We start from the raw sequence: 26,236 nt of genomic DNA, 5'->3' as shown, positions 1-26,236 counted from the left end.
GGGTGTATAGGCCACAAGATGGCCTGGATTGTTTATGACAATCAGAAGAGCTAATTAAAAACAGCCATCTTCCATTTCACTCCATCCCAGAATTCCATCTAGGACCAAGGCCTTTTATTAATCAAGGGAAGTAACTCAATTAACACAAAGAACTCAAGAAGGCTTCAGACCACTATTCCTTAATAATATAACTTGGTTTAGTAAAGGAGTATATGACAATATTTGCATACCATACTGCATGCTTTTGAAATGATAGGCACAAGAATGTCTCAATAAAATTTCAAATATATACATAAAATTTTTATGTTGGAAATCAAAAATGCATTTTAGATATCATTTTTAATATAAATACAATCTGAGTCAGCAAACAGTAAGTATTAGAAAACAATATTTATTTTGACAAAAATCTAATATAACATTTAACCTGTTACAACTATCAGCTACAGGTAAGCAAAATAAACCAATATGCTGCTTAGGAGGCAGAATGTCCACAAGACAAAGGCAACTGCATCAATCCGGAAAAGCAATTTTATAAATTAGGTTTGGTAATCAGTTTCCTTTGTTTTACTCTCTAGTATTGCAGTTGAGGTTGCAGTGGATATATAATAGCCTTTAAGATTTATAAAGTTTTAATTGATTTTTATACATATATATATTTCTTGAAAATTAAAGCAAACAATCCTTATTATAATATAATAATATAACATTTTATAAATCTTTAAGTAAAATATATAAATATGAGTTTGTTGATAGCACACAGCTATATAGGGAAAAACAAAGGGTGTAGGCTCTCAAGACTACATGTATATAATATAAACAGGCATTTCTTGTGAACACAATTGCTTAAGTTTTAGGTACATTGTAGCATTTGCACCAGAATAAAATATCATAATATTATATCTACATATAAAAGAGAAGTAAGTTTGTTTGCTTGTTTGTGGGTGAATTCGTAATAGGAATTTACATGTATAATTGTATAAATTTTAAAAAAACCTTGAAAATAACCATTTTTAACAAGAAATTTAATGGTGCCATTTACATTGTACTTCGTGCAGTATTGAATGATGAAATTGACAATACAGTTTTGTCTGCAATAACAGAACATGGTTCCCAGGGTGTCCAAGGCAATAAAATCCTCATTACAAACTTGAATCATAACACTTATCTGTCTTGCACAAGATGTTTCAGAAAGAAAGCAAGTTAAGAATAACTTCTTAATTGACAATTAATGATTATTGTATTATTATGAATGTTACAAAAGAGAGAGAGAGAAATTGGGTTTAAAGTCCACTCAACACAAACTAGGTCATTTCGGGACTAACATATGGTTTAATGTTATTTCAATAATTTGCTTGCGCGTAGGGGTCTTTAGCAGTGGGAGGAAACGGGAGGACCCGGAGAAAACGCTCGAGGTTGGACAGGCGACCCTACTCCTTGTCACGTACAACCGGGGATTCGAATCCACGCCAGTTGACTCAAAGACAGGCCTTATGATACAGCACGCACATGCTAACCATTCGGCTATCCAACCCCCCACGAATGTTACAAAAATGGAGACAAACTTCATAATGTACATAGCAAGTTATCTATAAAACCATAATAAGATAGTTGTTATATCGCTACAATAGGAATTTTTAATCTGGCGCCAGTGGTATAAAACATCCAACAATAAATCTTATCTTACTATATTATTACTGAATGTAATCTGGACTCTTTTCCAATATTTTGTTTTCTCTGTGATTTGTTCCTATTCTGTTTTATGCAATCACAGTATAAAAACTAAATGTATTTCTTGTACAAAAGACTATTCAATATGCTAAAAGGTAGGCACAACCTTACCTAAATCACAGAAAAATCTATTTGTTTTGATTAAGCATAAACAGTGGGAAATTACATATTAAAAAGGTATAACAAAAGTAACATAGATATAATAAATATATTTCCACACACTGCAATATACAATATACCGGGTATCTAAATGTAAATAAAGACATATTTATTAATACAGCAATGGAATTCATAGTATCACACTATTGGAATATTATAACCGGTATTAAAGATTTGTTCAAATAGAAATATTCTATGCAACATCACCTCTGCTTAAGGCTAGAACACACATTACAATTGTTCATAAAAATTCAGTCAACATTTTAAAACTGCAGCATAATCACATTCCAGGATTATATTTTTTACACCAAATTCTTAAAAATGTTAGTAAACCAATACTTAGATTTGCTGGGTCTTTTTTACACATTTTTGCAAACTACTATGCAACTAGTCTCCAGAATATGGAGACAAAATAAAGATGAAACCACCCAAACAACTCAAAATCTAAAGTTTTATACTAACCATTACTGGTCCAAATTTGAAGGCCCTATGTTCCACTGAGAATGGAATGGACTAAAGAAGGATCTAAATTCAACGGTTCCATGTTCAGGTGACAAATCTCAACATGTTTGTGAAGATTTCTTACTTTTATTCTCTTGAATTTGGGTCCTGGTTTTTGAATTGGTGGCATGTATAATTAAATACAGGTAACTGTCAAAACAATGTTATGTTAAAATTTTATTACTTTTCATAAAAAGGGTAACCAAATTTTAAAAATATATATTTTGTATGCCCTATGATGGCTACTTATTCATTTGGTTTTTATTTCAATGCATCTAAATTAAATAGAAATATATTATTTAGAGCAATGAAATATTCTAGAACTATGATGTATTAATATAACGAAGTAACTATTATTACAATAAACATATAATAATGATATATAACAAACAATACAAGATGAAAACAAATTCAAACAAAATCTATAACAAGCCATATGCAGTATTCTAGAATTACTTAATTTTTGCATTTGTTTTAAAGGGGCTAAATCGCTAATATTTGGGACCTAGGAATTGACACAAATGGGTCGAAATGCATATAATGTAATATGAATGTATATAAACTGATTTACATTCACTTATTTCCGTTTTTTTTACTATAATTTCAAATAAGATATGTTTGGCGAAATACGCCAGAAGTCTCAATCAACTGACAACCTCTTGATGCTAGAGTCTAGCGTCTGGTAATTCCAGTCTACACTGATAGTATTTATTGCGCATGCTCTCCAGATAAGAATATGGCGTCACCGTTTGACATGACTTGTGGAATATGTCTAGCCTCGTTCTTTGAGTCCCTTGTTACAAATGGCGCTGAAACGCATCATGGTACACTATTCATGTACCAATGGTAAAATGTATATTTTGTCTTAAATATTGGATTCAGAAGCCCATCAATGTAGATTTAAACTGACAAATAATTTGTATTTTCAATATCAAAGACTTTGGATGATATTGAGTTAGACACTTATTAGCTACTTTAAGTACATGTATTTATAATTTTATTTTGACAACATCTAATAAATCCCAACACATTTAGTGCTGTAAATTGGCTTTTAAAACTATATCTATTAAACTCTCAGACTCCCAAGTTTGATATGACCAGATTTAACAGCCCAAATGCACTACTTTGATATTAATTAACGGTGGTATCAGGGTGCATAACATTATTATGTATCTTTGGAAGTTGGAACCAAATACAAAGACAGTTTGTGGTTCTGTGTACGTTGTCACCCTTAATAAACAAGAGGGATCCTAAAAGTATATGTGCAAATACACATAATAAATATAAATAGGCACAAGCAAACAATTGTATCACTACATATAACTTAAGATATATTTAGATGAAAAAAAAGATTACTACAAAAGAACCATATTAAAAAAACCCAAAGATATGTTCAACAATAATAGATAATAAACTTAAACATTCAAAAATCTAAATGCTCAAATAAAGAATTAAAGTCTGTGACACATGATTTGGCAATCTAATTTTGACAAGCTCTCTTATGCTTCTGAAGGTCATAGTAATTTAATGAATCAAGTTGAAACGAGAATAAAAGAAAGAAGCACAAATAAATTTAATCAACCATAAAGAAGCACAAAGAAATTTAACCATTCAAACCTATGTTAATCATGTGCTAATGTGCAATTAAAATATACATGATATTATTCATATTTTTTTCAAGGGAAAATATTATTATTCAGGAAAAAAAAAAACTATGCCACACACAAAATAAATCTTGAATAAAAATGTGGGAACAAATCTTTACTAATTTAAAATTATGCCGCAAGGGTTAATCACAATTTGTTTTTGAAGAATTGCAGTTAGGCCGGAAGGAATTATTTATCAAGTTTACCATATATGTTTTATTTTTCGAAGATAGTCATTTCCTTTATCTTTAGATCTTAATACCAATTTTCATCAAAACTGCCCAGAAATTAAAAACGATATAAAGATAATGGGATCAATATCAAATTAACCCGTCATTTTAGAAAATACATTTCTAAAATACAATTTGTGGGCTACTTTAGCAAGCAACAAAATGTAATGCTGCTCCTGTTGGCGGACTACTGATTACACCCACTATATAGAGAGTCTGGTTACATGTCTTATATTGAAACCCACTCCAAAGCAAACTGTCTTATAGCTGGTCATGGGTGTATTTATAAAAATATATTTATGTATAAATTTTATTTCAAACATCAACTACATCAAAAGATACTTGGTACCTATGATGAGAACAGGGTCAGCAAGATTTCTAATTATGTTAAGTATGAGGTCCTATCTTATATTGAACAAGCATGTACCTCTCTTTTAGAAATTGAGCAAACTATTCTATATAATATGCTTGAACTAATTTATTGAACAATATTTTTTTAACAGTAACTCTACAGGTCTGTCAGTGAAGTTTAAGAACATGTGTGGGCATAGTCAATTCTAATCTACACTTATTTAGATCCAAACTCCAATCCATCAACGTTTACAAAATTTGGAAACTGTTCTTTGCGTGTGAAATCTTGATGTAACGTGATTTTGATTTTATGTACCCACGCTTCACGCAATTTGTTCAATGATAGGGATAATGATTATTTTTAGCTCAATTTTTTTCAGGCCTAGAAGGGAGTATCCATCTCTAGATATCAAGTCATACATACTGAAGATCACTGGAGCTATTATTATTATCTAGCTACAAGTAATAAATATATCATATTCCACACATACAATCTGTTTTCATACTATAATTCATACAAAATAATATTAGTAAACCTATATTTCTTCCAAGTTATTCCCCTTTGGAATGTATGTGTCCATTATTATCACCGCCAGCATGATTGACATAGCCGTTTGTCGAAAGTCCGTTTCGCCTTTTTGTGTCCTCTTTTTTATATCCTAATCGCTTACGTCTGATGTAGGCTTGAATGTAGAAATTGCCAAACAGGATGATCATGAAAACCATGTAACTAGCAAGTAGATTCTGGCCCCAACGAGGGAAGTCACAAGTTGTAAAGTATAATGAGTTGAATGTATGACTAAATGTAATTACAAACTGTATCTAGAAATACAAAAAACAAATAATTAAGCAGTAAATTTAAACATAAGGATATTTAAAATAAAAATACATTATATTTCAAGGAAAGAAGTTTTTTCTCATGTTACTGTCTTATGAAACTTGTAGAAATAGCATCTGAATGGTTATTATTCCATTCAAGTGGCTTCATCACTTTTTCTGACTCAAACCACCAGTGGACAGCTTTTGCCAAAAATATATACAATTCTATAAAAGGTTCATATGTTTAAATGGTTTCCCACTATGGATTTATTTTGTCTGTGACTGTAAATTGAAAAGTCAGTGTTCAATTGATGCAATCAAATGGCAATCTGTAGCGTTTGGTTATTCTAGTCTACACAGAAATTGTTTATTGCGCATGCTCTCCAGATAAGAATATGGCGTCACCGTTTGACATGACTTGTGGAATATGTCTAGTCTCACTCTTCAAGTCCTTTGTTACAAATGGCACGGAAACACATTATGGTTCACAAAATTTGTGTACCAATGGTAAAACGTTTATTTTGTCTTAAATATTGGATATCAGACACCCATCTTTTCCCCGGCGAGATCAAAACATCAATGTTGATTTAAATTGACAAATAATTTGTGTTTTCAATGTCGAAGACTTTGGATGATATTGAGTTAGAGACTTAGCTACTTTAAGTTTAAACTTATATCTAAATGACCCGTCTTCATTAGCCCAGTCGATGCAGAACAGTGGGAAGTTAAACCCCCTTTTCATTTATATCTAAAGCTGAACTCCCTGTATACCTTTCTATATCAGTTCAGTTAGACCACAACCAATTTAATACTATTTATATGTAGAACTACTTACGAGTTGGAACTTAGTGATGTATTTTTTCCACCAAAGTTTGCCTTTAAAGTAAGGAATAGCTGAGAGAGTATAGTACGCATACATAACTATATGTACCAAACAATTCAACATACTACCAAACCATGCTGTAAAAATAATGATCAAAAATAACATTTTATGTCGCAGAATATATAAATAGAATTAAGTCAAAATAGAATACCCCCAAGAGTGCTAAACTGATCTAATACTTTGTTGACATGGCTATAATTTATGGGGTAATTTAACTAAGAAAAACTCCATTTGTTTATTTTTGTTTGGCAAAACAGTAGGGACATTTTTACTTAATCACTGCCACACTGCCTTATTCATGAACACTTATGCAAAAATATTTAAGAATGCAGGCTTTTCATTGGATAAGATCGAATGAAAAGGCAGCAGCATCCTTGAAATATTTTACTTTAAGTTTATGTGAATGAGATACCAGCCAGGACTTTAACAATAATTTTTTATGCACAATACTTGTATGTATTGATGCCACCATACTTACATTGACCACCGGGTATGAACATCATCACCCACCACCATATATTTAACATGGAGGCATGGTGAAACACATGCAAGAAGGAGATCTGATCAAACTTTTTCCGTAAAACCATTAGAACTGTGTCCATTAATTCAATGGCTTTAGATATAAAATACCACCATAATACTCTGGCGACCTGTTAATGTATAATATTAAAATACAATGAAAAAACTAATGAAAGGGGTTGAGTTCATGTAATTTGTAGCATTATTCTTACAGGATAGAAAGGAGGGCTGCAACATTTTCTTCTGTATTCTATTTATCGTTCACTCCAAAAGCTATTATTTTTATTTCCCCTGCAACAACCCTTCTCTACACACCGTGTGCAAAACGTGCTCAGTGAACAATGTTTTATTTCCCACCATATTGTAGTAAAGATCCTACGCTTTGTTTTATTTTTATTTCTCACAATATTGTCATATGGATGAACAAAACATTTATAAAAATATAGAGTCAATCAATTTTGAAATATTGCCAATGATCTGATTTATGTTACTTAGTCCAGTCTTTGGCCAAAGAGAGAGAGAGAAATGGGGTTTAACGTCCACTCCACACAAACTAGGTCATTTTGGGACCCGGAGAAAACCCACGAGGTTGGACATGCAACCCTACTCCTTGTCATGTACAACCGGGGATTCGAAACCACGCCAGTTGACTCAATGACAGGCCTTATGATACAGAGCGCACATGCTAACCATTCGGCTATCCCCCTCCCCGCCCCTGGGCCAAAGAGACAAGAACCTATTAAATACATTATCAACTGGATGTAAGTCTAAGCTCTATTATCCTCTTTGATTGTTTCTGTTAATTAAGAGAGGACAACTCATTATGACAGCTAAATCACTTGGGCTATTGAGCTGACTATAATGACATGATTGTTCACATCAATTACATCATCACTTTCAAAAGGGATACTGACAGACATTACATGTGTGTCTAACAATGTTATTTGCCATGGAGACAAAAGTCTATCCCTTCAGGTGTTAACACTCTAAATAGGACATATTAAAACATGACATCAGTAGGTTTGACTACATGTATATTAAGCCCAATCTCACCAGCAATTTGTCAGTTTGTGCCAAAATTGGTGTCTGGTGAATCAAAATATTTTTACTAACTCTGTCATGCATGTAAATTTTGTCTTGATAACATAACTAATATCTGTTTTACAATGCGGCTTGTATTATTAGTGTCAAATTTAGACTAATTAATTCTCATGTCAAAGCATTTGAAAGATGGTAATAATTTGAATTTAAGGTGATATATTGGTTATTATATTCATTGTACTGGTTAGCTTGAAATCAATAGTACAATATCTCATATCCCTTTAAATATATTTGAGCAAAAATTACAGCTCTGAACCTTGACAAAACCCATTAGTGGAACATATAGTAGGTTTCTTTACTTTTTGTCATTGTCATTTGTCAGTGTCCCGAAACTGCTGTAGCATATATCATCTGACTATATATAACCATGCTTATTTTAAAACGACAATACATTTATTCCAACATCTGTTCACAGAAAGTCTTTTATACTTCAATTTATTTACCTTTTAGTAAATTTTACATAATTTATTTTCATAAATGATTAGGCTAGCAAATTCAACACCTGTTTAAGGTCACTGAATAAGCAATCTACATTTATATTATATATATTGTTATACCTTGATAAATAAACACTACCAAAGGTAACTGTGTCACACTTATTAACCTGTTAATACATTATCCCAATTAACAAACTTAAATCTGATAAACTACTTTATCAACTTACATGTATGTTATTATTTTTTATGTAGATTGGCAAAGAGTCTAAGGTACAATGTAATAAAGTTAAGTATCATTGACCTCTGCTGTTATATATGTGAATAATATAATAATAATAATAATCCTTGAATAGTACAATCTCCTTAAACAACTGGATTATGAATGACCAAGTTTCAACTATTCATACGAATTTGCTTTCAATTTTATTACATTCTCATTTCACAAATTATGCATGGATTAAAAAAGTCATTAAAAGTTTTATTTATAACTCCTGCAAAGATTGATCATTATTTTGTCAGTCATGTAGATTATATTGATATCAGATACATGTACTTTCTGTTGTAATATCTTCTAATACCGATGATAATCACGAATCACGACACTGTAAAATGTAAATTAACGGCCTCCAGCATTAAAACCTCCACTCACTGTTTTATAGAGCTTTATAAAAAAATTATTTTCAAATGAGTAAACTATAAAGGATTCATCTGAAATGTTTAGTTTCTATGTCTTCACTGTTTGTGTAAAGCTTCAAAAGTATTTAACTGACATTAATCATATATTCTTGTGTAACATCTTTTTCTTTCTTATATTACTGATGTTGAAACTGATTGTCCATGTACCAGCAACACGATGCCAGAAGATATGGTTTACCGGAAGTGTTGAATTGGCATTCATCTGATCATATTTACATACACGTATTCTGACATAATATACATCATAGACAAATATTGAAAAATTACACAAAGTTTACATACACATACAGTACTTCACTCTTATTTATTTCTAAGAGACAAACAATGGATAATATTGGTAGCATACATGTAAAAGACCAGTTACCCAATCATACGGGCATGGCACATGGGTCAATAGCCGATAACTGTTGGCTTATCACTATTTATTACAAAAGAAATATTGCATGCTTACCCTTAATTCTTTGGCACCATGTCGACTGTTTCCATTATATTTAGCACAGAAAAGATCATAACCTGCGTCCCATATACTCAGGATAATCTGAAAACCATATTTATAAATTACTGAATTAGGTTAACTAAAGATGTTATTATCCAGTTCTACAATGTACCCCTTCTGAAACACGTAAGGAATGTTTTGCATCCCCCTTACCCCTCAATCTGATTAAATTAAAAATTTATACTTCTTTTTCATTTTTATACTTTCGATGGCCTCCAATACATGGAAATCTGACAAGTTATAGTGGGAGGTAACATCATTGGTCATTAAAGGTGCTTTTGACTCTATGACATCAGATATTTGATTAACCAATCAGTGTTGATTTTTCTAGTGACATACCCACAGTTCCATGCACTGCAGGCCAAGAACTCGTCGCAACAGACTGTTTCATTGGCCCAACCAGAATGCAGGTTATATAACTACTCTTCCAGAAACTAATGTAGTAAAGACAATTAAAACGAAATGCTGAACTATATAATGAAACGAAATAGGATCTGTACTTTAATCAGATAGCCCTACCCCTGTTAGCCAGTCATGACCACTTTGAGCAACACCACTGGGGCTTTGGCAGAATTACAACTGAGGCCCTTGGTCTGCATGAAATGTTCAGAAATACTTGTTGTAGAATATGACAAGCAGATAATCAACTCTGTTGGCGATCTGATGTTCCAGATATTAAATGGATTACAACACCTGTGCGATTTAATGATTTAGCGTTAAAATGGATAAGCAAGACTATTCATTATTGTAACAATGGTACTTGACAAGACCATCTTGACTAAAACTTTAAACATTCATACCTTCACGCAGAATAAATCAATATTCAATATATTTATGTTTAATTAGCTGCATGTATTTTTAAATGTCCAGCTTTTTATCTAAATCTTACATAATGTATCTTTAATAAAGCCTGGATAATAATTCTTTATTTACATATTTTATAATAAGAAATGACATCATAAGATTATCTACCAGTACATTAAATAGTAACTGGTTATTAGGAGATATTAACCTTTCAACCTGGTACACAAGGATAGGTTACATCAATCAAAAATAATGATCTCCCAAATTGTTTGAATTAGAGAGATGAGAGATTTGACTATTCCTAATTACATACAACTCTTTTTGGTCAAAATTCACTTGCAATGTTTTACATAGGTAATCTGAAAGTAAACATCGGTACTTTTGTAGAATATAAATGTAACTGTATACGGTGCTCACCTCAACAAACATATAAACAGACAACACAACTAAACCTAGGTTATATAATATAAGAAACCATTGTAGTTCAAATGCTGCTCGGTTCTTCATAAATCTTGGTCCCATTATCACAAAGGCCAGATACAGGGCTGTCAATATCCATACTGGTACTGGATTATTAGCTATTAATAACCAATCTTTAGTTCTTGGGTCTATAAAATAAAAGCAATTTGATAAGAACGAGTTCACAAACCTAAATAATGGGGCAAAAATATATAACGTAAAGTATACATGTAGGTTTCCCCTTTTCAATCCAAATGAACAATCCCACCAGGAACTTTGTCCCGTATTGTGTTCACAAAGTTTCATCAATATTAACATATTTTATAATAAATAAAACCAGCAGCTGCCGTCCTTAGGGTGTAACAGTGATACAATAATACGTTTTTTTTTAAATCGGATAAAAATTATGACTTCTATAGGGTCCACAAGCTAAAAACGCGATTTTTCGTACAATCAGGGGCCATAATTCAGGAAGTTACGGTCCGGTATGCGCGAATATCGAAAGGAACCAAGATCTTTGGGTTATAAACTTACATTTCAAGTTTCAACAAAATCAGATAAAAATTGGGATCTCTATAGTGTCCACAACCTTGATATACTATATTTTTATGCTACTTCAGTACGAGGGGCGGCCATTTTGTCTGTCAGTTTTGGGCCGATTTTCACGAAATTCGAACTCGGTCGTCCTTAGGGTGTAACGGTGATATAATAATACGTTTTTTTTTAAATCGGATAAAAATTATGACCTCTATAATGTCCACAAGCTAAAAACGTGATTTTTCGTACAATGTGGGTGTATAAAAATTAAATATTGATCCATGTTAATCAATATCTTGCCATGAAAATATGGGATCATAATATCCAATATTTAAGACATCTTAAAGCAGTACACAATTTGTATGGTTTTGGGAACAATTTGTAACGAACAAAGAAAAACATATCCTACAACACAATGCAGAAATAATTTGTAATGGCCAATTCACAAGCAATAAAATAATTAAAAAATTGCGTCAAATGGACTAAGCAGGCGTAAACAAATGCCTTTCAAATTTGACTGTTCATGTATTTCACCGAACAAAATTGATTAGAAATTACAATAAATATTTAAAAATGCAGATTCATATTAATATGTGCGTTTTCATCTATTTTTATGTTCCAAAGAATAGTGTGTGAAATAGCTGTATTTAACGCCTGCTTCTACCGAGGTGATATCGCAGACAACCAAAGAATAGAGCCATATGTCATTTAAGTAGCCTAAGGGTACATGTAAAACAGTTCACTTTGAGTATTCAAGGACTGGCCTATTATTGGTAAATACAATGTATATTAATTTAGTAAAGGTACAATTTATTAACATTTAATGTTTTTTTCCCAAATGGGGTATTCAGTTGACTTCTCTTTCTGCTATAGAATCATGTCTGAAGGCTTTAAATGTACCGGTATCTTGTTTTGACACGATCAAGCTAAACAGCTTTATCTGACTTATTTATATTAGTAAAATTAACTATTCAAAAAGAATATGGTAATTTCATTCATGAAGTATGTGCAAGTATTCCTGTGTGTACTGTAGCCTGAAAGCATGGAAAATACAGTCAATATTCACTGGAAATATTTTAGCCCGCCAAATTAGTCGAGCTGGTGAATACCACGAACATTGATTTGTTGTCGACCAGACATATCGGATCAATGACACACTATTAGAATGTGTAATAAGCTGGGATTTCAATGCCAATTAAGCCCTCTAACGATGTGGACAATTAAAAACTTTTCTCTGCACAGCTATGATAAATTTGATGCCAGAATAGATATTATAGTTGCTGTTCCTGTACTGACTCACTGATAATTGAATACAAACACAGCTTTGGGATATATCATCTGTGACTAAGCATCATTAATAATGGACAATATATTCCTTTTAAGTCAAATTACATATGTATTATGGACAAAACAATGCATTGAAAACATTTCAAAGAAACTTTTTTCCCTATTATTATACAGATTTTTGTTATGATATGAAGGTGATATGCCGGTGGACTGAGTATAACAAAAATTGCTGCTTTCCGCTTCTTGCTATTGTAAAGCAGCAAGTACAAAATGTTGGCATGTGTTGTTTTGCAAAATATGGATTCAACATAAAAGCTGATACATGTATGGTCTAATTAGTGCACCATAAAAACTAAACTGGCTCTATGATGGTTGTTGTTGTTGTGCTTAGTGTTCAACGTCCGCTTCTACCGAAGGTGATATTGCAGCCAAGTTTTCTTATTTTTCATTTTTATTATCTTAGCCCATGCGCAGGGGTCTTTCTTGTAGGAGGAAACCGGAGTACCCGGAGTAAACCCAAGAGGTTGAGAAGGCGCCCGCTATTTCCAAGTCACATGCGCTCACACCAGGGATCAAAACCATGACTGCAAGCCAGAGGTGACCAGCCAGCTAGAGATCAAAGCGCAACACTCTAGACTAGGTCATCCCAACCCTCATTCTGTGAAGGTAACTTCCTTACCCTTTTTATATGAGGTCACAACTGTTAGACCCCTACAAAATAATACTTTTCTATTTTGATTTGAAAATTTTTTTTCAGAAAAAAGAAAAACTAAACCAAACAACTTTCAATCCCAACTATTCTCAATCTCACAGATAGATAAATAAAAAACCTCGGCATAATATTCAATATAGAATGTAATTGAGTCTCACTTGCATAAAATTATTGAAGTTTTGAAATTAGGACTACAGTGTAGGTCTGCATGTACACGTAATGTAACCTTAATAGAGCTGTCACGTCAGGAAGATAATGGACATGTACATATGTAGGGGTACATATATATGTATATATACACATGAAGATGGCAATGTGTAGACATTAAGAATCGAGAAGCAGATCTCTATGCAAGATATAAATTTATTTGTTCTCAACATTCTACACAATACTATGTACATACGCACGTATTATCAATTTGTTTATTCCGCGAAGTTGTGTAGAAACTCATTCTCACTGATTTATCACACAAAAACAAATTGATTCTCAAAATAACTACATCCATGTACCGGTCATCAATAACTAAATTCATATAGAAATTAGAAAGATGAAATTCAATTATGAAAATTGTTTTTATAATACCATTTTGACTTCATTGTTGCTCATGAATCATTATTAATGTAGAGAAGCTGAGATTGAGAAATAGATCAAGACTGTAGAATAGACACATAAATAAACCATTAATCATTATACACTCAGCATGTTCAAGGATGTTGTTTGTGGACAGTTATAGGAATCTAGCTGCATCCCAGCTTACTGAATAACAGATTATACACATTGCCACAAAATAACAATCATTAATGGTCTACAATGAATAATTCCTCAATCCCATGAACTGGTACTGTACATCGAAATCTACATACATTACAATATAGAACGTTTCTGTGCCTTAATGTCTGCATCCAACAAGAGTGATCTATGTATCACAGACAATTACATTAGTCAATTAAATAGTGAAAGCAGGTTTCAAATATTCATTAATTTAGTAATGCTCATCTGTTTAGAATACAAAATAATTTTAACTATTTTCATTCCATTTACATGCAGGCATATTCAAATGTCTGGGCAATCGAAGTCTTTCAAAGCATTTTTTTGCAAATTTTCCATATGACCAGTTTTGACTGGTACATTGTAGGTTATTTTACTCAATAAATTAGAATCTGTGAGATTACTGAACATCACATTTTATGGAGAGGGGGTCTATCTACCTGTCCTCCAATCCAGTTTCTGTGAATAAATGTTTTTTTTTTTACAATATCATAATTTTAATGTTCACAAATGACTGTTACATGTATAGTAATGTATATTGTAAAATATTATTCTTTTTGTGCTACAAACTGTAAAATTTCTATATCTTGATACTTTCGAATTAGAGTGTGAATCAATAACTTTGGAATAAAACAGTTATTGAATTTATGAATACATTTTAATCATCAAGGCCCATATTTTCGAACAGTGTCTAAAATAATCTGTAATTAGGTCTAATCAGTAACTAGCTAAGAGATTAGTAGTTGACTAAGTTTGGCATTCTCAGAAGTCAGATTATAGTCCATGTGACAGACCTGGGATTTTGGAACATCATTACCAATTTGATGAATAAATTCAACCATGATTTTCAGTTAGCCTGGTGGCTGAAGTGTTGAAATTTGGTTGATGGACTTCCGGGTTACTTTGCTAAATTGCATTTTGGCGGCCATCTTTAAAGATGGCCGCCGTTATTTCATTGAAATTGAGCCCATCGGGGAAACCTTCATAACTCCTGAAAAGATCGACCTATGGATATGGAATGTGGCTCACAATGTTCACAAGAAAATGCTTCTTCTGGTGCTATATGATACTTGTTGTTGAATGAATCATATATTTTCCAAATCAACAGATTATTCTGGAAAAAGCAACCTTTTGGCATTTTTATTTTCCCAGGTTTTCATGATTTATTTTATAAGTTTACTACCAAATCCTGTTCAGAGTAATTTTAGCCAAATTATGTGTGTGGTCTTCTTAAGTTATTCAATTAGCATAAATAAATACGCCCAGTGGTCCTCCCTATACAGCTGCGGTGGCCGCAAACTCAACAAAAGTCGTAAGTAGACTGTCAAATTTAAAATGTTGAACGTCGGCGAGGCAGGGCACAAACTTAGTGAACTTTTGGCTAGTGTGTCACAATCGAAACGATATTTGGGGACGGGTTGTTTCTGTGTCAAAATTTGTCCCTAAAGACAATTTTGAGATTATGTCACTTCTGTGACGTCATTTTCGGTTGGGGTCCTGTCCGATGTCCAAAATGACCGCAAGGGAGCTAAAGATGATCCGAACAATTATAGGCCAATCTCAATTCTCCCCACAATTTCAAAGATATTCGAAAGGCACTTGAGCACTCAAATTCAAACTTATTTGGAAACCTTCAATGTTCTTTATGCTAATATTGTAAATCACACATTTAAATCACTGATTTCATATAATCATTGATTACTGACTTAGTTAGTTGTATTTTACGTCCGCTTCCACCGAGGTGATATCGCAGACAATCATTGATTAATGAGTTTTTGTTTATCATTGACAAAAGGGCTCAGAACAGGAAGTAGATCACAAAAACATGATATTGTGTTTGAGAACTGTGTTTCCCAAGCTGGGGTTGAAAGGGATCATGAGTAGGGTGTAAGCAGGGAGAAAAAACGGGTCCGGGTAAAAAGACATTCAAGTAATTTAGATTGTGAAATTTTTCGTTTTGGTATTGTAGAAATTTTTAGTATTTGACAGTGAATTTCAGTGGTTGTTATACGTCACATTTCCAAGAAGTGACCTACCTGAGTTCATAAAGTAAATTAGAGTATGAAATTTTTTTTTTGTATTGTAGAATTTTTTAGTATTGGGATAGTGAATTTATCATTATTTGTCAATGTTGTATATACAGCTGTACTTGCAATATTTCTATTTAAAGGGAACATCACAGATTTTAACAGAGTCTTTAAAACAAAAGTGTATGTATGAAATTTAAGCGCCAAATTTTAGAGGAATAGTGTATTTACCTTGTCTCAAAACTTCAGTTTGAAATATTGAGTCGTTTTGACGTCAACATCAAAACCGCTTTTAAAGGTCCGATTCAATTTTTTTTCGTTAGTTGACCTGATATTCTATTGCGGTTCCTTTAAAGATGTATACAGTGTATGACCCACGTTCTGTACTTGATAACGAAAGGTACATTTCACCTACACGTTAATTTTATAAAATAAAAGTCTGGTTTTATCCAGACACTGTATAATACTGCTTGGGACACCAGTCTCCATTTCCAGATGAAAACTGATGGGTTTAAGTTGTTTGAGTATATTAAGTAAGGCTGTGTAAAAATATCGATATAATGGATAATCCGTAGAAGTTATTTAGCGATACGATAATCGATATTGAAATTCAAATATTGATTATCGGTATATTTACCTTCTGACGGCAAGTTACGGTCACTTTCACATAACTGAACTTGTCGTAGTCTGGCATGCAGACAAATGAATGAATACACAACGTCAACACAACTATTTCCCCCCCTCTGCTTACAAACTGGCACATTTTAAATATATATTATTGTAAAAAACTATACATTATTTTAATATTTTCGTTGTTTTTGTTGTTATTACTAGTTGAAACTAAAATAGGTCACGCACTTTGTGAACAATGACAATCGCACGTGATATATAGTAAAATTAGAATTATCTCCTTCTTTGTTCTTGGTTGATTTGTAGAGAAATCGTCTGCTTTCACGATAAAACTAATTGTATTATTAATGATCAACTCCGCTTTTATTACTAAATCAAGTCAGATACAGCCCATACAAAACACGTTTTTGACTTCCAGGGAAAATATCTATATCTCTCGTAATTTCGTGGAAGAATTCTACTTTGGTTTTCATCTAAATTAACCAATCATAAAAATTCTACTTTGAAAGCCCGTAATTATTTTTTTTATTGTCCAATCAATAGACGCCTTCTATTTTATTTTATTCTATTAGTAGTAACACTGTGTGATCGCCAGTCACTTGCAAAGAGAAACCATGTATTGTCTTTGTATTTATCGGAGATAAAAAAAGGTTCAAATGAATCAAGAACAGAACTTAGAATAATACTCAAGTTAGTCCTACATTTAGCAACTAATTATTTTACATTAATTGATTTTTTTACGTACATCGGCACAGTATTAGACTAGGATAATAACACTACTGTAACTCGATCAACACAAATAACAGGTCGGTAAAGTTCGGATTTTTCCGGAAAAATGATAATCGATTATTATCGATAATCGCTGACAAATTCTTGCCGATAATCGATATTGAAATTTCATATCGATTCCCAGCCTTAATATTAAGTTAGTTGCTCGGCCCAAAGGGAGAGGACTTCAAGGGCTTTCAACACAAAATTAAGCCCTTTTATTCTCCAAAATATGATTGAGATTGGCACTTTAAATAAGACCCCAGGCTTAGGCCGGTCACCCGGAAGATGAAAATGTAATTATCATTTTTAATAGTAAAGTTGTTCGCATCGCCCCGCTTGGCATGTAATTTTATAAACATAAATTGTGTCTATTTCATGTTTCAATGGCATTGAATTGGCCATTTAGATATTGCTTTTGCAATTTTTAAACATAATTGAGTGCCAATTACATAAAATTTCATGAGATATTAAATATAATATCATTTATTATATAAAAACATGAACAGTATATTTGTAATTATTAAGCTTCAAACACCTAAAATACTTGGCTGTTTTTCGTTTCTTACATCTTTGTTGGAAATATTGTGTGAACATATGAAACGGCAACAAAGAATGTAACAAACTCTTTTAATGCAACGAATGTCATTTCTAGTCAACTTTGCCATGTATCTTTTTCTCTACATAATCGCTTGAAAGTGTCACCAAATATGCTGTCTTCGATACGCTCGACAAGACTTTGGTTTGGCTGAACCCCACACCACTTCTTTTGAAAAATCATGTATCCACCCTTGTGAACAGGCCAGTAGCCGAGTTGGTGGGGGTGGAGCGTCAGTACATCTTATCAAGGTTGTAAACTCTCGGTCGTTACTTCAGGAACATGCGTCCTCGCTTTTGCTTGCCCTTTTTGGGGGTTTTTTGGGGGAGGGGGGGGCGTAAATCGAAAATATATATAATTATAGACAGACAGCGTAAGTTGAGTATTCGAAGAGTGTGTGTGAATTATGGAGAAAGGGGAATGTATGGTGTTAAAAATAAATTAATGGAGCTTAGTGGGTAAGATCCTGACTCACTAACCAGGAGGTTTGTCTGGATTTTCCTGCCTGGTTGGTTACCATTTGTCAGTGCTGCAGGACGGAAGGTAAGAAAAACCCCTTAAAGTGCGAATTTGAAATAAGAATAGTCTGTAATGCTGCTGTCCTTGATAAAATACTCTGATGGCAAACTGTATTATCCCAGCAGTTCAAGCAGATAAGGACATTAAACCACATTTCATTTCATTTCAAAATAAACGTTGTTTCATGCTTATTGGGTTCGTAACTGCATAACTGAATGCATTATAATGGCCTATCCAAATACATGTACTTAAAAAGTACAAGTGAACGTTCCAGAATATCACATTTTATGGTATTCCCGAATCAAAGTTTACAAAAATCTTGGTTTAAAATTTAGTCAGCTTTCCAGAATATGACTGGTCAGAAAATTGTATAATAAATCTATGATTAGCACTAATCTACTTTCGAAAATATGGGCCCAAGTGTTTTATTAACAACATTTGATATCAAAGTTGGTTTCCGTAGTTTTAACTACAGTATGTTCGGTCATACACGTATGATTTATATACCAGTACTCATGTGACAAATACCAGTAAAAACATTTGATAGCAAGGGTAATGCTCCCTAAAATAATTGATGGGTGACTGAAATTCAATACTGTATGTTGCATGACTAACCAAACAATACAAATTTGAAATAATAATCTTAAACATAGTGTTAGCAAGCACCAAAAATATGTCCACCTGCAACTATTTGAAGTGATGCTCAATCTAAGAATCAAGAACACATTTTTCAAAACTGAAATTTGGAATGTGTATACTACAAGGTAATGGCGACATGAGCAATAAATACATGTATAAAACCATTACATGATTCTACATTTTAATACACGGGGCTGTTGGTAATTTTTCACAGATGATTAGCAACACTGCTAATCAAAAGTCCAATTTTGCCAAATTTGATTAGCAGTTTTTCAGTTCCAACATAAAAAACACCTAAATAACAAGATATTTCTTAAATTTTAATTCATAACAAATGATTAGATTTCATTCTTAAGATTTTTGAACACTGCTACAGGTACACTGTAGCTGTGACAGTTTCGGAATGTGATGTAGATTTTTGGTTAGGTCTTATGTCTGAAGACAATTCTTGGCAGTGGCTTCCGAAGCCCCACCCATTTTAATTCTTATTTCTTCGTTTAAAAACAATTTCGTCTACTTTTTATCGTGTGTTACTATTTTTGTTCAATCGGATGCACACAGTATTTTATCAATAATCTTGATTAAACAGACACACACGACATATAACAATATTTTACAGGAATTCTTACTTTGATTTCTCATTTTACAATACGTTTACATGTACTTATTTTTTTTTTTTTTTTTTTATTTACAATAAATGGGGTATACACTGGATTATTTTTCTATTTATCAAATTGAATACTGATACAATTACTCGAAATTGACATGTCTTGCAACATAAGTGGTACTACTGTATTATATAGTATAATGAATTGTGTCTGGGTTGTTCAAGAAGAAAATGTCACACGGACAATTCAGTTTTGTTGATAAAATTTCATTTGATATTTTATTCACGTTGAAAGTGTTGAGAAAGCTCTCTAGTCTTCAAATTGTGGATAAATCTTCGTGTCAATATCCAAAGTGACAGGAGGCATATTAATGATTCGCAGTTACTGCGAATCAAAAACGTTAAATTTGAATTTTTGATTAGCAACGGACAAAATATGTGTTGCAAATTGCGCTGGGATACTAGTTGTGGGCAGCACTGTAAGTACATGTACATGTAAGGTTCCTTCCTTTTATGACTAACCAAACAATACCAGCAAGTTTATCCAAATTTGACAGACATTGTTTGAATAAATTTTAAAGGAAATTTTAAAATGTAAGCTTATAAACAAACCCCAATGAGTTTCCATGAATTGAATGTAAAATACATGTAAGACTGTGCATGTTCTGTTGAGTGTATCACATAATATTGTGGACTAGCCAATAGAGTAAAGACAGAGTGACAAAAATATTCTTCCACTGTTCATGTGGTTCTATAAAAGTTACCCACTAAAAACCATTTAATATTAACAGAAGAGTTAAATGATTCAGGAAGGAATTATTAACTCGACGACATACATATAAAGGACTCTTGAGAAAGAATATTCTTCTTCTATCATTAGTGTTTAACCTCCACTTCCGCTGATGGCGATATCGCTGACAAGTTGTCTAAATTGTGCAGGGTCTTTCTTGTAGGACGAAACCAGAGTAAACCCACGAGGTTCAGAAAGCACCACATACATTCTAAATCACATCCCCCCCCCACCCACCCCCCGCATTGAAAGCATTATTATGAACATCAATTTTACATACCTGCGGCCACCTTTTCTCGCTGGTATTGTAGTACCAGATCATTGACTATGCTCAACATCTGTCTTGTTCTGAAATAAATACAGAAAAACACATTTACAGTTAACCAAAATGCTCCCTACAGACTGGACATATGTACTCTTAAGCTTCCAGATTCTCAAACATGACACAACTTGCCAAAGGCCTCACGAATCTGTAATCCGACGTGGAAATAATGATTTCAGTTGTACCTGACCAGACAAAATGTCAGGCTATAATGAACAAGTACCAAACACTTTAAAATTTATGCAAGACATGAAATATGAATACCAATAGAAATACTGATAAAAGACAAATCTGTGCGCGACATAATGACAGACATGAGACGTACATGTACATGCCTGAATTCATGCCCGGCATTGACTGACTGGTGCATTATTTTCAGGATTTTCTGTGTGCAACACGTCCAGTATACTTGTGGCATGTCCACATAGCTAAAGGTTTTGTATTGAGATTAATAAGCTACATGTACATCAGTACATTCTTACATCTAAGCTTAAATCTTGGATTACTACAATGTAAGTGTACATGTAAGTGCTATACTTGTGTCTGCATGGTCTATTGTGTTTAAGTCAAAGTGCTGTATTCATGGACTGCCTATTTTAGGCTATTATGAAAAGTGTTTTAGCCTTTTCGTCATAAGTGGGTGTGGCTACAAATAGCCAATAAAATGTATGTAGATCCACTGCACTGGGTGGTAACTAAGTATGTGTACATATTGTACATGTACTTAATGCCTCAATAACCTGAGAACTGTGTTCCTCAGACACCAATGAATGCATGGCCCTTGGTTGTCATACATTAGTTTATATCAACATAAAAAAACAAAGTTTAACTTTATGAAAGTAATATGACAACAACTAACAATATATTAGTAGCCTACATGTACAATGGGTGCGAATGGGCCATTACTTTACACTCTATGGGGCTGTATTTTAATAAAGACATAATATCTTTGATTTCTTTGTTCATAAAAATTCAATATGGTCGTTAAAGAATTGTACATACATGTACTGCATGTACATTAAAGCGACATTACACGTAGGTAAGATTAGATAAAGAGCTAACAGTTCTTGTTAATTATAATAGTTAAAAAATAGATAATGAAAAGAGAATATGTTGAAAATTCCAGTCAAACAATTTCACCCTGAGCTTAGATATTAGCAATAAAATTATTTGTTTGCCTCGATTGTCATTACTACCATTGTTACGATAATAAACCAAGTCTTGATTATCCATTTTAATGGTACAGTAACCGCATCCACTACAAAACGTATTTGAATCTACTAAATATCGCAGGCATATGATGGCATCACAAGTTAATAAAGGTACGTTAAATAATGTCTAATTAATAATTTATATATACTATTCAAAAAAAGTAGGGGATATTTGATTTTGGGGGCATAATACTAAAATATGCAAATGACTACGAAAAAAGTCACTATAGAACCTAACAGAAGAAACATTTCCAGTTACATGTGACGCCCAAACGCACCAATAGCTACCGCATGGAATGCAGGTGATGCTTGGGATCATCATGGGGGTCCAACCCAAGATTTGCACGACTCTGACTTTGAATGTTACAGTCATTGTGGCATTGAATTCCAGGGTGGAAAAATCAGCTTAATTGTTTTAGTGACCAGAAAACAAATTTTGATATGCGTTGGCTTACCCAAAATGAAAGGTTACGTGCCCTTGGCATGCTACAGATCGGCACAACACAGGCGGTTGTGGCGCGGACGATGAATGTTTCTCAGTCTGTCATAAGCAGGCTATGGTCCAGATACCGTGATACACAATCTGTACAGGACAGACCACGCTCAGGTCGACCAAGGGCGACAACTCAAGCCCAGGATCGATTTATCCGTACCTTGGCCTTGAGAAATCGTGTCATCACAGCAAATCAGATCAGCGCACTTCTTCAAACAGACACTGGTGTGAGAGTGAGTGGCCAGACGATTCGGAATCGACTGCATAGGGGTCACCTTCGCGCCCTACGTCCTCGCGTGATCCCTTGTTTGAGAGATCATCACATTCAGGCAAGACGTCGTTGGTGTAGGGATCGTCAACACTGGGATAATCGACGTTGGAGCAATGTGATGTTTTCAGATGAGTCAAGGTTCACTGTTGATTTTTTGGACAGACGTAGGAGGGTGTGGCGTCGTCGAAACGAGCGCTTCCAAGACGTTAACGTCATCAGACATGATCGATTTGGGGGTGGTTCTGTTATGGTGTGGGGAGGCATCACTGTTGCTGGAAGAACGGCTTTACATGTTGTTGCAGGGCGTGTTACAGGCCAGTACTACCGGGACAACATCTTGGCAGTCCATGTTGTGCCGTTCGCACGACGTCATGGCCGCCGTTTCATCTTCCAGGATGACAACGCAAGATGTCACAGGGCCAGGATCGTTACAGGTTACCTCCAACAACAGAACATCACCACATTACCTTGGCCAGCACTGAGTCCCGACCTCTCCCCCATCGAGCATGTCTGGGACATGCTTGGACAGAGGTTACGTCAACGTCAACAACGTCCTGCCAATGTCCAAGAACTTGCTGCTGCGTTGCAACAGGAATGGGACAATCTGGACCAAAATGACCTTAGACGTCTCATTAGGAGTATGCCACGTCGGATCAATGCTTGTTTGGCAAACAGAGAAGGATTTACCTGTTACTGACTTGGTTGTGATGCTGTGGTAACTTTGCTGTTTGACCCCGGGTATCATTTTACCCTTATAATGGTCAGTCTGTGTCTTACTTAGTCTAACGATCATTTGGAATAAATCGATGAATGTGAACTTCATTTCATTTTGTCATTTGTTTCTTCGTCAGTTTCATTAGGTGACTTTAATAACACTTAAAAATCAAATATCCCCTACTTTTTTTGAATAGTATATAACATTTCAGGCCTAAAGAAAAACCTGCAATAGGCAGATTTAGCTCTTTAATAATGCATGTTTAATCAGTTTAACACTGATCATAGTGTGTACTTATAACAAGTGAAATGAAATGGGGTTCAACAATTTACTTTTCTGCACCGACTGGGCTAATCAAGATGGATATATTGCAGTGTTTGAATGTTTGCCTACCGCCTAATCTTATTTCAAATTCCAATTCTAAACGGTTCTTTTAAGTGTATGCCAATGTGTACATTTACATGTACATGGGACCAGACATATACATTGTACGTCCCATCCAAACGACTATATGTTGTCCCTTGCCAAGCCCTCCGGCCTACATCGCTGACAAGGGGGAATCACGCCAGAAAATCTGGATGAACCTTCTAGACCAACACCAGGATTGAATACAGGTTAGCGACCCAACATCTTACTCACAGAGACACCGTGGGTTCCCAAATTACAAACTATAAGTTGAGGAGAAAACTACAATTTTATACAAATGTGCTCGTCATGCAAGCCACATCTTTTGAAAGTTTTTGTGTATTAGCTTGCTAGTGTACCCACTGAAACAACTCATCTTAAAGTAACTCACTGCAAACTGCAAATGCTGACATCATGGCTTGGGACATTTTCTTTCTAGAGGGGCCGCCAGAATTTTACGACAATTTACAGCTCTGCAGAAGTGTATACACAAGGGACCTTGCATGTATACATGAGCTCGTGTGCAGTGAAGATTTCACTTGGTGAGAATACATGTGTTTGAGACCTATATCATTGATCAGTGACTACGTTTAAAACAGACAATGAGATAGACCGGTGAGATCAGGCCAAATGAGTTTGGAATAGCCTCAGTGAGATAAAGATAGGTTGCCAGGCAACAAAATATATGCCCACAGCAGCTAAATCGTCCCAGCATTCGACAAGGGTTTGGGGTTTGTTGCATACACGTGTATTTATTCTTTTGTAGCTAATTGAGGGCATTTACAAGACAATTTCATACAGATCAGATTATAATTTTCGACATTTGGGGGTTCTCAAGGTTTCCCAAACTGAAACAAGGGCCATAACTAGTAACAAATGTAAATTATTGAAATTAAACAGGCTTCTTCATCTCGCTGGCCAGGGTGTCCCCTACGTTTATTTCCATCATCATGATTAAATTGGTTTGTTTACATTCACCCATAATTATAAGATTTATGTACAGTTCAAATTCAAGAAAATTATTGATATAACACGTACATGGGACCTTTTAATTTAATTGGAGAGGTGGGGGGGGGCTTTATTATTTAATATAATAATTACCATATCTATTTTAGTATTTAGTAATAGTATTTGGTTTGGGTGTTACACAACCAGCGCTAGAGAAAGTTTATTTTAGTTTAGATTTTAGAATTGTTTATTTATTGGCATTGGTAAGTTTTGAAGTATTTCGCATTAATCATATCAATTTGCAAAGTATTAATCCGAGGATAGTACTCTAGCAGTATGAAGAAGTAGATGACATTCATTAATGGACTAACCGGATTACATTAGCCTATTTCAGTATTTGCCTAGATAAATCTACTTGTAGAGACCAATCGTAAACATCTGATTATATTAATCGACGTTTTCATTCGGGTCCCAGGACGTGTACGATACTGTCACCCAAAGCATCGGGGCAATTCATTTCTCAGAATGGTTCGTAATGTGATAAACATAACTTCTATTCTTGCCATGGAGTTTAAATCCAATTCAAGTCCAGTATATATTGTCCCCCGTTGACCGCAAATTACAATTATCGTTTGTTTAGGCTAATGAACTTGGAATTTGAAAAGCCAAAACGGAATGTATGAATGTATGATTGCATCGGTCGGACGATCGGCCATGCCCATGCCCATGGCATGGTGATCGTCTTAAGTTGCGGGTGGTATGATTGTTAACGACACTACAGGGTTAAAGACAAAAAAATACTTACCTTTAAGAATTTCCACAAACGGGTGAAAAGGTATGTTTGCTAATTCGGTAATTTTATAAGCGAACAGAGCACAATGCCGTTTTTACTGAATCTCTGATCGGCTTTCCCTGATATCAATGAATCGGACCATGCGCAGACTGATGACATTAGCCAACCAGAAATGTTATCAGAAATATCAACCAATCAAATATTTATAAATTTTCGGTTCGACCTCGACCCCAGCCTCGTATCATCAGAGGGTCAAAGGTAAGAATTCGATAAACGACTTCTTCATTGCAGGTAGATCACCTGTCTAAACTTTCCAGGCATACTTTGTTCTATGATTAATAGTATACTGATATGAAAGTACTAGTAA

The 26,236-nt window shown here is 33.9% G+C and overlaps 1 protein-coding gene across 1 annotated transcript; it reads right to left on the bottom strand.

Moving 5' to 3' along the window:
* Positions 1-320: 320 nt before the first annotated feature.
* On the bottom strand, positions 321-26,034 carry LOC126818769 (elongation of very long chain fatty acids protein 2). The gene is made up of 7 exons (XM_050546329.2): positions 25,882-26,034; positions 20,992-21,059; positions 10,788-10,978; positions 9,522-9,608; positions 6,796-6,967; positions 6,270-6,394; positions 321-5,437 (listed from the first exon to the last, which is right to left on the bottom strand). The coding sequence occupies exons 2-7, from the start codon at positions 21,047-21,049 to the stop codon at positions 5,168-5,170; spliced, it is 903 nt and encodes a 300-aa protein (XP_050402286.1). The 5' UTR covers positions 21,050-21,059; positions 25,882-26,034; the 3' UTR covers positions 321-5,167.
* Between the last annotated feature and the right edge of the window lie 202 nt (positions 26,035-26,236).

The sequence above is a fragment of the Patella vulgata genome, chromosome 4 (assembly GCF_932274485.2).
Source record: "Patella vulgata chromosome 4, xgPatVulg1.2, whole genome shotgun sequence".
Taxonomy (NCBI): domain Eukaryota; kingdom Metazoa; phylum Mollusca; class Gastropoda; family Patellidae; genus Patella; species Patella vulgata.
The sequence above is the reverse complement of the archived record's forward strand: the minus strand, read 5'-3'. Positions and strand labels throughout refer to the sequence as shown.

What these genes read in the sequence shown, in the direction of transcription:
- LOC126818769 (XM_050546329.2), bottom strand. Translation starts at nt 21,049, where the DNA reads ATGTTGAGCATAGTCAATGATCTGGTACTACAATACCAGCGAGAAAAG. An exon ending in CTGTTTATATGTTTGTTGAG is followed by an intron (nt 9,609 to 10,787) that starts GTGAGCACCGTA and finishes TATGGTTTTCAG; the next exon opens with ATTATCCTGAGTATATGGGA. An exon ending in ATGGTGCCAAAGAATTAAGG is followed by an intron (nt 6,968 to 9,521) that starts GTAAGCATGCAA and finishes ATACATTAACAG; the next exon opens with GTCGCCAGAGTATTATGGTG.